A 13,578-nucleotide genomic window follows, 5' to 3' on the forward strand; every position below is an offset into this window, starting at 1 on the left:
CAGCTATTTCATGGGAGACTGCCAATTGCACGATTTCCATGAAATCTGTGAAATCATGTATTTGGTACGTCCCTACTTATAACAGCAACGGACTGCCATTTCCATCCATTGCACCACTGCCATGAGTAGCTAGATTTCCTACTGGGTATTGTAAAGCTTTCAGGAGAAGATGCATAGAGCTATCCATTGGACAACAAAGGTTTGCCACTAGCAACAGTTTGTAATGCCAACTAGGCCTGCGTGAAACGGCTAGTATTCACTTCAGATTCAGCTGATTTGGGGGACAGTGATTCAATTTGGTGATTCGAACCACTGTCCCGATTTGATTTAGCTGAATCCGATTCGGAGATTCGAATTTGCTGTTTTCTACTCCATCGCCCCTGTGACATCAAGCTGAAGGTAATGTTTTGGAGGGAGGGAGGGACTTATTTGTTCGTTTGCTTGATTGCTTTGTTTTGTTATTTGTTTTTTTGCATGAAGTACTAAAAACCTTTGTATGCACAAACAGCACTGAAACCCAAGACAACAGTCAACCATCTCCACATGTGCTGGGGACTTCATAGCTTTGTGGGATGACACTACATTCACTGGAATGGTGCATTTTATTTTTATTTTAGTGGGGAGGATTAAGATAGGCTATTACTTTTGTAGAAAATACAATACAACTGAGATAGCAATGATAAATGAACAAGAGTAGAAAGGACAGAACAACATCTTCTAGGCAACTGGATACAGCTGAATCAAATTCACACTGACTTAAGTATGCCTGATACATTTTCATTTTAAGTAAAGAGAGATCATTAAGCAAGTACCACATGGATATGAACTGCAGGAATTTGGTGTTTGAATCAAAGTCCAAATGCATCCTGTAGTAGGATAGGCAACTTTCTAGGCTGGAGTAAAGAAGTGAAGGGGAGAACCCCTCCTGTCCCTAGTCTGGTCTGGAGCAGTTTCCCACCATACTTAATGTTGTGTTCTTGTCTCATTTCATGCACTAAGAATAAGCAAATCAACTACTACATCCTCTGTATCCTGCACTTTCAGGAATTGTTCTAAGAGGGGGTTTTCCCTCTCTAGCCAACATGAACCTACTCTGAACAGAAGTGTCCCTCCATTCCAACAGTAGGGATGCTAGAGAATGGCAAATATGATACCACGTGCCTGCAAATCTCTTATTCTAGAAGTTACAGAGAGGAGTCCACTTCTGCCACCTCTGAGGAGCCAACCTGTGTCTCTAGCCCCTCACTGTAAGTATTGCTGCCGGCTGTTAATTTAACTGCAACCTATAAATTCTGCAGCCAATTCTTTCAAGAGTCAGATTGCTTCCATGTACCCCACCTAAGAGGGAATACTTACTTGGTTTAATATTGCATGTGGTAGCTGAGGGGCAAGAAACACTGAAGATCTGATCAAATACATCTGAAGTGCGTCAGAGGTTAAAGACTTTTTAAACCCTGTACTGAGTCTGAAAACAGCTCACAGAAATAATTTCACAGTTTTGGAGAGCCCACAGCAGCTTCACACATGTACAAGAGCCCCGAATCAACAGCTTGAGCAGCAAGACAGAAGGGGATGCCAGCTCCAAAGAGGCCAGAGCATAGCTCAGAATATCTGGTCATTTAGCTGGGTGGATCCAGTAAAAGTATAGTTAAAAACCTCTCTCTAACCTGACAAAAACCCCAGCTAGCTTTTGGAAAAACTGCAGTGAAATGTTCATTTGTCCATTTCCAAGGAGTTCAAGCCTTCTGCAGAGGAGCTATTTGGCCTCTCATTCATATCAAATGTGTGCCTCCACAGGACTCTTAAGAGTACGGCTTAATTTAGTGGTGGTTTGACAGTCATGCAAAGTGAGTAACTTATTAACAGGGTCATCACCAATACAGAAGGCATTCCAAAAAAAATCATCAAGTTGCTTTGAGTAAAATGTCAGCCCGAGACTGAGCATAAGTTGATGGTCTTGAAGGTTGTGTTTAGCGAGGACATTGTTGTAGGATCATCTATAAATTAGCTCTAACAATTAGTTCTTTCACCCATCAGCAATTTGCCAGGACATCTGGGTGTATCCCAGGGGTGGGCAGGAAGGCCATTCTATCCGGCCCACAGGGCCCCTAAAAATTTTAGAAAATTAATATTTATCTTCCCTTGGCTGCCTGTCATGCAGCCCTCACCGGCTTGCCAAAACTCAGGAAGCGGTCCTCTGCCCGAAATAATTGCCCACCCCGGTGTATCTACACAGCATATTGCACAACTACAATTTTACTGAAGTGCCCTAAAGCTCCTGAAAGGCTAACTCCTTAATGCCTGGGACTGGCTCTAGTAAAGCAGCAGTCTTTCTGAATCCATCCCATAAAGAGGCACTGAACTTGTACGATGTTAGGAAAACTGATGGAACTAGTGCCATAGCAAAGCAATTTCCTCAGTCTAAATAGCAAAATGAAGCCATTACAGACTTCACTTCAGCCAGCCATGAAGGAAGAATCTGAGTCTGGGCATTGACATCCACAAGGCATTTGGAAAATGCCAGGAAAAGCTGCTGTGTGTGGTTTTGTGTAAGTATTGTAAGTATTCCAAAACTTTTTTTTAGTATTGAGAATCCATCATTGCAATACTTCTAATCTGCAGCAATGTACTTTCCAAAGAGAATGTTAGTGGAAGAACATCTGCTATTCCTACCACCTGGAAACTGCTCAGTATTTGAGAATCCTGGATAGTTCTGCATTGTGACATTTATTTGATTAATGATAAAAGCTCTCCAAGTTCATTTTCACTGACTTGAACATTTTAAAAATTTGAGATATTTATAACTCGGGGGAACATCAAGTTCTGCTCCAGCTGTTACCACGCCAAAGTCAGTGGGGCAATGGCACTGTATAAACCAAGTTTGGCCTTCCAGGTTCAAATCAATTTCTAGAATAGATTAAAAAAACCCCCAAAACAACTCACACATCAGTATGTGCTCAGTTTACAAGAGCAAGCAGCTATTCACACTTGGCCCTGCTTTGTTATGCTTGATGTTTCATACTGTTCATCAGGAGGGGCAGTATTATGTGAAAGGCTGATAATGCCAGAACTTGCTAAGATTCAGTGAGGAAGAAATCTCAGGCTCTGGGACGCTGCGGAGAACCTCAGCATTTTGATCACAATACAGAGCAGGTGGGCACAGCCCTTGGATGGGACGACAATCATCCATGACAATATCCATGAAGAGGTATCTGAACAGTAGCTCAGAGATGATCCAGATGGTAGCCAAAGCTAAAAACAGAAAGCATCATTGTATTTAAGTGGTGGTATACATGAATAATGGTACTTCACAAGAGTCCCACAGTATTATAAAGAGGCCACGAATATATTTCATGGAGGTACCTCATGTCTCTTTCCTCTTGGCACCAGATGCTGACTAGCCAGCCAGCTAGCTCTTGACTTCCATAGTTATTAATAAAAGAGCTGGAGAAGACTGCAGCTTTGGCTGTGTTCTCCACATCCTTTAAGCAAATATCATCCTGCTGAGAATTCACAGGAACCCCAGCCCCATCTCTACTAGACATTCCACCTTAAAATGTACTGTCTTATTTGGGATAATAGTCATGTCTGTGACAGCTCTATATTCTTGGCTTTCAGAGCCACCAACCTCCTCAGAGCACTCATGCCAGTTTCACAGATGGGGGGAGGTTCACCATATGCCAATTCCATAGCAGTTTTTGACTCTCAGTTGAAAGCGTCATAAAAAATTAGTATTCAGGTTTTGCTGCCATATGGAGGGATTGCGATTTGGCCTCTTCCTCCAACTGCACCTTCATTGGGGGTGGGAAACAGAAGCTCCTTCACTCCTTGGGAAACTCATCCCCGAGGCCCTCTTCATTTGAAACGTAGCCTTTGTTCTCAAGGCCTGGAAAACAGAATGCACGTCAGAAAAGCAGCAGGTGATGAAAAGGGAACATTTGTCCCATTTTCTAGCTTTACACCTACAATGCGCACCCTCCTATGGAAAGAAGGTACAACCCAGGAACAGCCCTTCTCATAGGGTGTCTTGACCAGAAGAAAAAAAAACCCCTAAGATTCTTTGGTGTGCAGCACTTACAAACAAGCTACCTCATTACTACTGCTTATTGCAGATGATTGCAGACCATACTTGAGAAACTGCCAATAATGGAAATTATTTTTAACTTCAGACATAAGATTCTTAACATACTAGCCGTCTGTTCTGATCACTTTTTGCTGTGGGGCCTGGTGCAATGGAGTAGTCTGGCTTACACTGCAACTTTGAGAGCCAATCTTAGTTTGGGGATCAGGAAAAGGGCTGTTGGACAGGCTGTAAGAGAAATCAGATGCATATAGGAACCTCTGCAAAGCTGGACACCTTCCTTCCGATCTTCATCAAAGTAAAGGGTCGTCATAAGGAAAAAGTATCCCCCAAGGACTCCAATGAAGGCACATGTGATGAAGCTGTATTGCAGGCTCCGAAACTGCCACAAGTAAGAGTCAACATGACTGTTCTGGATGGCACCAGAGATCTAGGGAAGGAACATAATGTCATTTACCTGGAACCAAAGGTTATCTTTTCTCATTCTTTGAAATGTGCATGTCTCAGAACTAGCACTAACAAGAAAAAAGAGCAGATAAGAAAGCAAGATTTGATGCCTGTATGTGCTAAATCTGGTGCCCTGCATACCTAGACCTACACTGTAACTTAACATCCCTTTGTCCTTGACGTCTTAGGAACCTAGGTTTGCTTATGTCCAGCAGTTCCAGTTACAAAAGACAGAAAAAGATGGCAACTACAGCTTCTCACTGCAGTTCCCAGTCTTTTCCCTGTTTCAGACATAGGAAAGAGCCAGTGGAAAAACCATGAACTCATTTTTGTGTTTCTTATTCCATCTACAGAGAACCAGCTTGGGCTGTTTCAAGTTTTGTGAAGGTCTGAATCACTTCTTTTATCATGACACTTTCATACTTCAGGCCTTGACTAAGGATGGATAACTCCTCAATAATCTGGCCATCAAGGCTGCTATTGGTATAGAGCAGATGAAGTGGGAAGTAATGCTCAAGAGGGAAGGGAATGATTGTAAAGGTGAGAAGCAAGTTTGATTCAGAATCAGAAGCATTAAAAAGGAGTGACACAGAAATGGCATGGAAAAGGGTCCAAGCAGCAGCCTGTGCATGAATTGGGGGTAGCATCTGTAGGAGTCATGATGAGTCTGAATGAAACTGAGTTATGTAGACAGACAAGTGCCCAAGGTGCCCAATAAAACTCCATATTTAACCTTACTCCTCGGCATCTTCAAAATAATCTCAGAGCTGAATATAAGAGGCTGTACATTTTATTCCTATGTTTGACCTTGTAACTCCAAGAAGCTAACTCACTTGAAGTACACAAACTGGAGCCATTTAAGGCCGCCCTAGTACGATATGATTATTTTATAGCACTTTACCCAGACCAGAGCAAGATTAACAGTAAACAGGCACTTGGGAGCTGTAGCAAACACTACAGCTGACATGCAGTTCTAATGCATTTAATTTTAAAATGCTCAGTAAGGAAGTCTCCTGAGCCCGGAGAACAAAATATAGACTTCTTGAAAGAGGCCACTCACCAGCTCTCCAGTGCTTATTTTTAAACTGTAAGAGCAAGACAAGCAAGTAAGCAGGTAAGCATGTAACATCAAGAGCTGAATATAAACAATTCTTTCTTTAACAACAAGACCAGAGACAGGTAGCCTTCATAAGGGCTGATGGGGAGGCTGTTGTTATATAAGCAATGCATCCTGATTCTGAGGTTATCTAAACATCTTGAGTCTTGCACAAAATCCCAACTGGAAGCAAAACAGCCTCATTCATATACTTATTAAATCCGCTCCTTGGAGAGTTGCAAGGTTGCTGGGGAATAAGTCCTTCATTATGTATTATCATGCAAACAGCTCCATGACTCAAGCCTGAGTTAAGACACAGAAGGCTTACACTTTTTTCTTGGTGTTTTTCAGGTAAACAACTTAAGAGAATTGCACATAAAAAGTATTATTCTCAGAAAAGTATTTCGCATGTCATACCTAACCAGATGCCAGAGGCCCAGGGAACAGACTTTACAGAAGCTGCACACCAGAAAAAATATCTAGATTGGCAGCTTGCAGCGCCCTTAACACATTCAACAGGAAGCCCCAGTCAAGGTCACTACCACAAAACTCCCCACTAAAGCTGGCATTAGTTGGGCATCTTTTAGGCTACCGATTTAAGTACCAACGATCCACAGATCAGGTGTATAAACCTTTATCCTGGGACAGAGCCCAAGCCTTTCTAGGTCTGTGCATACACGTACCATACCAGCGTTTCATTTCAGAGGCCTTTGGTGACCTGTTTGTCTGGGACTTCCCACTATCCCTAAACCCCAAATAAGTACCGGGATTGGGCTCCCAGTTTTCAAAGTCTCCAATCAAAACCAGTTCTCAGGAAAACTAAAAAGGTAATTTCCTCATCAAGTTTATCCTTGCCAAATTTCAGCTGTCTAGTCCTAGTGGGTCACTCACCAAGCTAAACCCACCCATTTGGGGGGGGGAAGGTTTGGATGTATATGAAGTTTGCTCAACTCCTTGAACCCTCCTCCTCCTCCTCAGTTAAAAAAAAATCAGAACGAAACCCTGCACTTACATAGTAGCATGAAAATTAAGCCCACACAAATGTAATGTTTTGAAAACTGAGGAACATTTGAGAGAGACACTTGGAATGCCAGCCTCGACCATTTTAATTGTTTCTATTATTACAAAAAATGCGTGAATCTGAGTTTTCCTGAGGAAATTTCACAAAACAAATCGATTCCCATAGATTTAAGTATATTTTTTGCTTTTGGAAGAATAAATTGATATTTTGTAGTTCCTAGGGAGGTGTCCAACACAAGAGACACATTTAAACACTGAACAACAGCCGCTGCATTAAAACATGATGCCACCAAAACCAGCATGGATCAGCAGAGCTGAAATCAAAGTATGAAACCAAACCTGAAAATGTATGAGTATATACTCAGTAGAACTCTTCAGATGCAGAGATACAGAAGTTTACAGACCAGGCATTTTCAAGATTTTGGGCTAAGAATCATGGATGTAGTTAACCAAGAAAGAAACCTGGTTTAAGTGAAGGCTGTATGCATCTCATACCACGCTACAAGAAAAGCCACTACTGCAATTCCCAATCTCGGGCTAGGCATCAGCTGAAGTTTTGCGAGAGCCTGTTCCTCAGAAATTTTTAGATATTTTATATTAAAAAGGGTTTGGGTCAGCATTAAAAAAAATATCAAACCTTCCCTGCTCCCCACCACCCCCCCCAAAAAAAACCCACAAAAAACTTACCATGCCAATCAGGTACGGACTGCCTGAATCTCCCAGAAGATGGCTCACCAAAATCTGCAGTGCAATAGCTGTTGATTGGCAATTTGGTTCCACTATACACTAAAAGAAAGAAAGGGAGATTAGAGGCTCAGAAATATGTGAAGAATAAGCACACAAATGACCATTGCTCATAGTGTTGAAAGGTTGTTGTAGCATTTCCAGGGAATATGCAAAATATTAGAGGCAAAAGTTTTTGTGGGTGTTGTATATATTGGACCAACTGAATGGTCGGGATAGTAGTGCATAGAAGAGTGTGCAGGGTGAATGTGCTCTGCTCTCTATTCAAAGGCTGCTGCAAGTTTGAGGATGGAGATCAGTAGCTGGAACAGTTTAGAAAACCTGCAGAAGACACTGGAGTAGCAGCTTTGAAAAATTATCCATCCAGTCAAAGTAGTGAAAGAAAGAACGAAGGAAAAATAGAAAACACAACTTCTCTTTCATTAGGACACTCATTCCAGCATATACAGATTGCTTTGGCCATCCAATTGCAGCATTCACAGAAGATGCTGACTGATAGTCCTTGTGGCTTTAGATTTATTCATAGGTTTGGAGTGTCAGCCACAGAGCAGGCTTCCCCCATGCTGCAAGGTAATTGCCTGGCCTGACCTAGAAAGGAGGCCTGTGGGGTTGTTGGGACTTGTGACTCCAGACGCTGCCAAAACTGAACAGGGATAGTAGCCAAGGCCAAACATCAGACACTGAAAAGATACCAGGGAAGGGAATCAAACTTCTTATACCAAAAGGTACCCGGATAGCAATAGCTCCAGCTCTGTCAGGCTGGATTTACTGGTGTTTACTGGTTCCCAAAGATGTCCATTCATCCCATATGCAGCATTTTTAATATTGCTCAGGCAAACTGTGCTTTAAACTAAATACCCTTTAAATACCAAGGTAAAAAAGAAAAGATGTAATGGCATGTCCAAGATGCACAAATCGTTGGGATGATTACAGTTATTTTAAAAAATTAACATTGTTGTTTGGAATAATGGTAGCTTTTCAGGCTGTGCTAATAGAGAGATCAACTGTGCATAAAATAGAGTTCAGTCTATATAATTTGTGCTGCTCTCCTGTTCTGACAATGTTTACATTGTCTATCCAGACATGTGTAATAACGAAGTTTTCACAACCAGACACACAAAGCAGTCATTTTGTGAAGTTTGGTATGTTTTGTTTTCCAAATACCTGCCACTTGCTCATCTTTCAGGCAAGAAAATAGTGTTCTCTCATTTCTCCCAGCCCCATCCTTTATACCAACCTCAAACAACAAAAGACTTTGTTGCGATTTTACAGAGGAAGACAGAGACTACAGGGAGACCAGTGTCAGAATCAGACCGACTACCATCAATCCAGAGCCAGCTCCGGGGCCAGTGACTCAGGAGTAATACAACAGTGCCAAGAAATTGAGATTAGGGTTCCCTTGTACTAAATCCCAATATGCAGCAATGTAAGCCTACCATAGGAGAAAGGAGACTCCATGTTAAGCAAAATATTAGCTTTTCTCCTTGTTATGAACAAGGACATGTTGTATTTTTAAATGCATCTGCTCATCACAGTCAATTCCAAGGCAAAGACATTTCATACTGTGTTAAAGAAAGGTTAGCAGACAGGCACTTGCACCCAATTTATAGCTACACCTGCCGTGAAGAACTATATGGATGAAACAAAGGAGAAGGGGCCAGTGGTATTAGTTGTACAGATATGAAGCAGAGTCTGAAATTCAGTGCCTTTGCCATCCTTCCTTCTAGGTGGGAAAAGAGAATGGACAGTGCTAGGCAGAACAAGTCATTGGTACCTAAGCCCTGAAAATATTACTGTGGCATGAAACTATTGCCTGAGAAAGTGAAGGATCCCTGTTGGAGAAGAGGAGGGAAATCAAACCTTGCAGTGTTAGAGAAACACTATACAGGAGATGTCCTACTGTCAGGAAAGGTAGGGAGCAGTTTTGTGGAATACCTGCTTAACATATAAATTAATAGGAAACTTACTTCCTACCCAGTTCAATTCAGAAACAGGTACATGCTACATGAATGCCAACTAAATCCACCGATCGGTGGGCACAGAGATCCTGAATATATGAAACTGCCCAATAGTTATTAATGTGACTCTTCACTGACAAGCAGAACTGTTTTCTGGACATGAAAGTAGTCCATTATTTTTTTGTTTAGTAAATGATAGTTTATGAGAACTGACTTGCAACGCAGTTGAGTGCTATCTAGAACTCCATAGTCCAGATGGACGGCTGGCTACTCTGGTATAACCAGCATTTTAGTCCACCCCATTCTCTAGAAAGCTTTGAGGTTAGCCCATTGCTGAGGGAAGGGTTCATCTGAAGAGGCTGCTTTCTCTGTTCTCAATTCACTTCATCCTTTGTAAGCAGTGTCAGATGTGCAAAATTCATTGTCTATCTCCATCAGCTGCCTGTCCCTCTAGTTGGCAGTTGTGTAACTGTGTAATGTGTAACTGTGCACTTGGCAAATCTTCTTCCTCCCAAAGTAGGGCCAATGACACAGAGCAGTGTTATGAAGCAGGGTAGACAATATTCTATTCTGGGACAATGGCAGAAGCCTTTGTTTCACTGCCTTCTGATACATCCTGAAAGGCGGCCTGTGTTTAGTCCTTTTCTCTTATAGATGGACACTGAAAAGCTACCCTTGGATTGAAGCAAACCCTGGGATTTCTTTTCTTCTTCTTCCCAGCACAAAGGCAGGCCCCAAGCTCAAGCACCTCTGAATTTTGGGAACCAGTTTGGCCTTCAGTGATACCCCATCTGTAAGTGAATGTGAAGGATTTGTTCATCCATCCCTTTGTCTACTCTGCAGAATGTACATTTCTTTTGTTAAAGGCTCATTTTTGAAGCTATAAGATGAGACAGAGTGGGACAAAGAAACAGCGCTGACTTTGTTAATAATTAACATTCTTAAATATAGAAACTGTCCTCACTTTGGGACATCTCATGAAGTATTTAGTGTGGTGACTGGTGTCTTACCACAGGACAAACCCCAGGCTTATACACAAAAGCACAGCCTACTGGGCACAAACCAAATTCCTCCCTGCACCTGCATCCAAATCCAGCTGTTCTCTCCACCACTGCAGTCTCCAGACATTGGACATTCTGCTTTAGCAGAAAATGTCTTATTTTAAAGACCACACCTGTCTTTAAGTACATCTACACAAACAGGGCATCAAGTAACTAAAGCCGCGTCTTTGCTACAAAAGAGAGGTGTGTTATCTAAAATGCACTGGCTGTCCTGCTGTATAATCTATGTGGACCAAGGCACAGGCAAGCTTCTACTGTGACGTGAAGTGGCAGTTGACCTAGCTTAGATACTTTGTGGTGAAAGCTGCCAGTGTCTTCTCTCCGCTTGGATTATACGGTGAGATAACCCACTCATATTTTCTGTCCTGAAATAAACGCACATTTTTCTGGCAGCAAAAGCCGCATTGCTTTTACTCATTTTAATTCATGCCATTGTTTTAGTGCATGGAAGATAAAAGTGCCCTATTTCTATTTAGATTTAAATTGGGCACTTAAAGTGTCTATGCATAGGCATGCCAAAAATAGCTAGGGCATGAATCACAGCCAACTTGGCTATTTCTCTTCCAGTCCACATGAAGGTGAGCCCTTTGCACAGCTAACAAATATACACGGAGGAACTTGTTGGAGACTGTTTGAATGCTGGGAACATAGCCACGACTGGTGATCTTCTAGCTGGAAGTGAGCCAAATTCAATTCCTTGCTTTAACAAAATATAGTTTCTCCAGATGCACAACTATTTTCTTGTTTATTAGGTGGGAGCTTTCCGGGGTCTGCTCCCCACTGCTACCACTGGCAGAAAGCTTTTAGAACTAGCCCACAGGTCTGTGCTCTTCCCCCTACTGGGAGGCAGCTGGGTACGTGAACACAAGAGTCACTCAATACCTTAGGGCGTCCAAGTATCCTAGTCACACCCACCCCGGAGTGTCCTGTACAGCACAGCTTTATTAAATGCCAGCGCACCTGCCTCTAACAATCTGCACATGGTTTTAAAACCAGAAGAGTTGTTCTGTCACACTGTGTTCCTTTTCATTTTGATGCTCTCTCCATTGGCTTCTACTCACAACCGGCTCCTGGGAGGGTATGAGTCATTAGGAACATTCCTAAATTTCTTTATCCAATCAATAGGGATACCACGAGCAGGGATTGGTTCATGAGTTCACTTGTTCCAGCGCCGGAAAAATTCAGCCCTTCTGCTCCAGCCCCCAATACTGCCTTCATGATGCACCTCCTTAGTTCGTGTGCAATTTCTTGCCAATTATAGCTGGAGACAAGTGCTAGATTATTGGATCTGGAAAGTCCTATTTGCCCACAGGATGGGCACAGTAGAGCAGCCATCTGCCCACTCAACATTTCTAAATCCTATCATGGCAGGCCACCCTCAGAGGCGAGAGTATTCAGATAAAGTTTTCATGTCCCATGAGCTATCTTTGCAAAGACTGACCAAGGAGCCAGAAATGCTTAGGGGATTTTGGAGGGAACCTTTTCTACTGGAAGATGGACAGAAAGAGCTGACTAACAGAATTAGGGCTTGGTGGGCCCCTGGATTGGAGACTTGGTTTACTTCTGGCTGTTGCAAGGAGATAGATTCCCTTTTCTTTAGACTGAATTTCCCCCTATTAAAATATATTAGGAATTACTGAACAGGCAGGCCAGAGATAAGTCTCTCACTTGCCCCATACCTACCACCATTCTTTTAAGAAGTGCAGTAATGGTAATAGATTTCCAGTCTGTCAAATGACAAGCAGTTTTTGGAGCATAGTGGCTAAGAAAAACAGTCAACAAGGAAGAAGGGAAGTGAGGAATGTGCTCAGTAGGCAAAACAACACCTTTATGCAATTGTGCAGTTCGCTCTCTCCGAGCCTGACTAGCTGCAGTACAGGCTAATATAACAGCGACAGCACATACTGCTTCAGCAAGTGCTCTTCTTCCTGCTAGCACTCAACGCAGTATAGTTCTTGTTCAAAAAAGAACAAAATGAAGCCTCATACCCTAGAGACTTCGGAACAGTGTGCCAGAATATGTTGCCCATGAGAAGTGGCAGCCCAGGCACCTGCTCCTTCTCACAGTCAGGTGCAAAAAATCATTTCCTGGGACAGGCAGTCAAGAGTCCCTGATAGACAGGGAGACCCAGAACAAAACGTCTTAGTTTATAGGCCCTATCCTGCTGTCTCCCATAGACTCACTACACAGCAGAGTTGCCAGTTAACCAAGCAGATAAAAACAACCAGCTGGCCCAATGCAGAGAGGTTCTCACCAACCTCCCACAGCCCTGGTTTGGTTCTCACCCTACCTCCTCACTCAAAGCCTCCAACTAAGATTATCTCCCTCACTCGCACCTGCCAAGGGCTTTAGATATATACTCTGACATCCCAAAGCACAAGGCCATGCTCCACATGCTTCCCCTCTTCTTTCACTGCATTTACTCTGCTTGCTTATGCCTGTAAGGGAGACCGTATATATAGCCTTCTGCAGATAGATTGGAGCCACAAAGGAAGCTACAGCACCTCTGAGATCACATATGTATTATGAATGCAGTTGTACAGTAGCTGTCTTCACATTAACTGCAAAAAAGGGGGGCACAGAGCTGTCTACGTGCAATGCATCTTGATGTAACGGCACAAAAAGAAAAAACAAGCTTATCATTCAGCCAGCATCTTCCTTTGTCTGCAGCTCCACAGGTTGCAGGATAAATAAATGCCCAACTATATTGTCTGGATAGCAATGCCACGTGGGGAGAAAGAAAAGGTACTTTCATGGCAAATAAAAAGGTACTTTCATGGCAAGACAAGCCATGTCATCAGCAATCGCATTGGTTCAGACAAGAGACAAATTCAATGGATGAACTGGTTACTGAGCAAGCTATGACACCTCTCAGTCAATACAATAGCATCAGTGCACTGAACCTGCTCTGATTCTCAGTGCAATGAAAGACAGGTTCCAAGACACTCAGGTGAAGCACTGTATAACCAGCACAACTTCAGCAATTAGCCCTGTTCCGAATGTAACGAGTCCACCACAAAACACATGCAGATTTGGTAGGGAAACTGCACATCATTAAGATTCCCTACAGAACCATTTTTTTTGATACTTGCTAGAAGTTACAGGCTGCAACGTTTAATACAGTTCAGAACAAAGCACTAATTTACAGACAAGTCTTTTGTTGTACCGGTA

The 13,578-nt window shown here is 42.6% G+C and overlaps 1 protein-coding gene across 3 annotated transcripts in view; it reads right to left on the reverse strand.

Moving 5' to 3' along the window:
- Positions 1–591: 591 nt before the first annotated feature.
- The window catches only part of LOC102573351 (protein spinster homolog 3), a 69,766-nt gene continuing 56,779 nt past the window's right edge, over positions 592–13,578 (reverse strand). For 2 of the 3 annotated variants that reach the window (XM_019493397.2, XM_019493395.2), the window contains exons 12-14: positions 7,332–7,430; positions 4,340–4,511; positions 592–3,886 (exon numbers count right to left, since the gene is read on the reverse strand). In XM_019493397.2, coding sequence (XP_019348942.2) covers positions 3,822–3,886; positions 4,340–4,511; positions 7,332–7,430 — 336 coding nt within the window. In that variant the 3' untranslated portion in view covers positions 592–3,821. The remainder of the gene's footprint in view (positions 3,887–4,339; positions 4,512–7,331; positions 7,431–13,578) is intronic. The other variant, XM_059717316.1, reaches the window with a different exon arrangement.

The sequence above is a fragment of the Alligator mississippiensis genome, chromosome 14, assembly GCF_030867095.1.
Source record: "Alligator mississippiensis isolate rAllMis1 chromosome 14, rAllMis1, whole genome shotgun sequence".
Lineage (NCBI taxonomy): Eukaryota > Metazoa > Chordata > Crocodylia > Alligatoridae > Alligator > Alligator mississippiensis.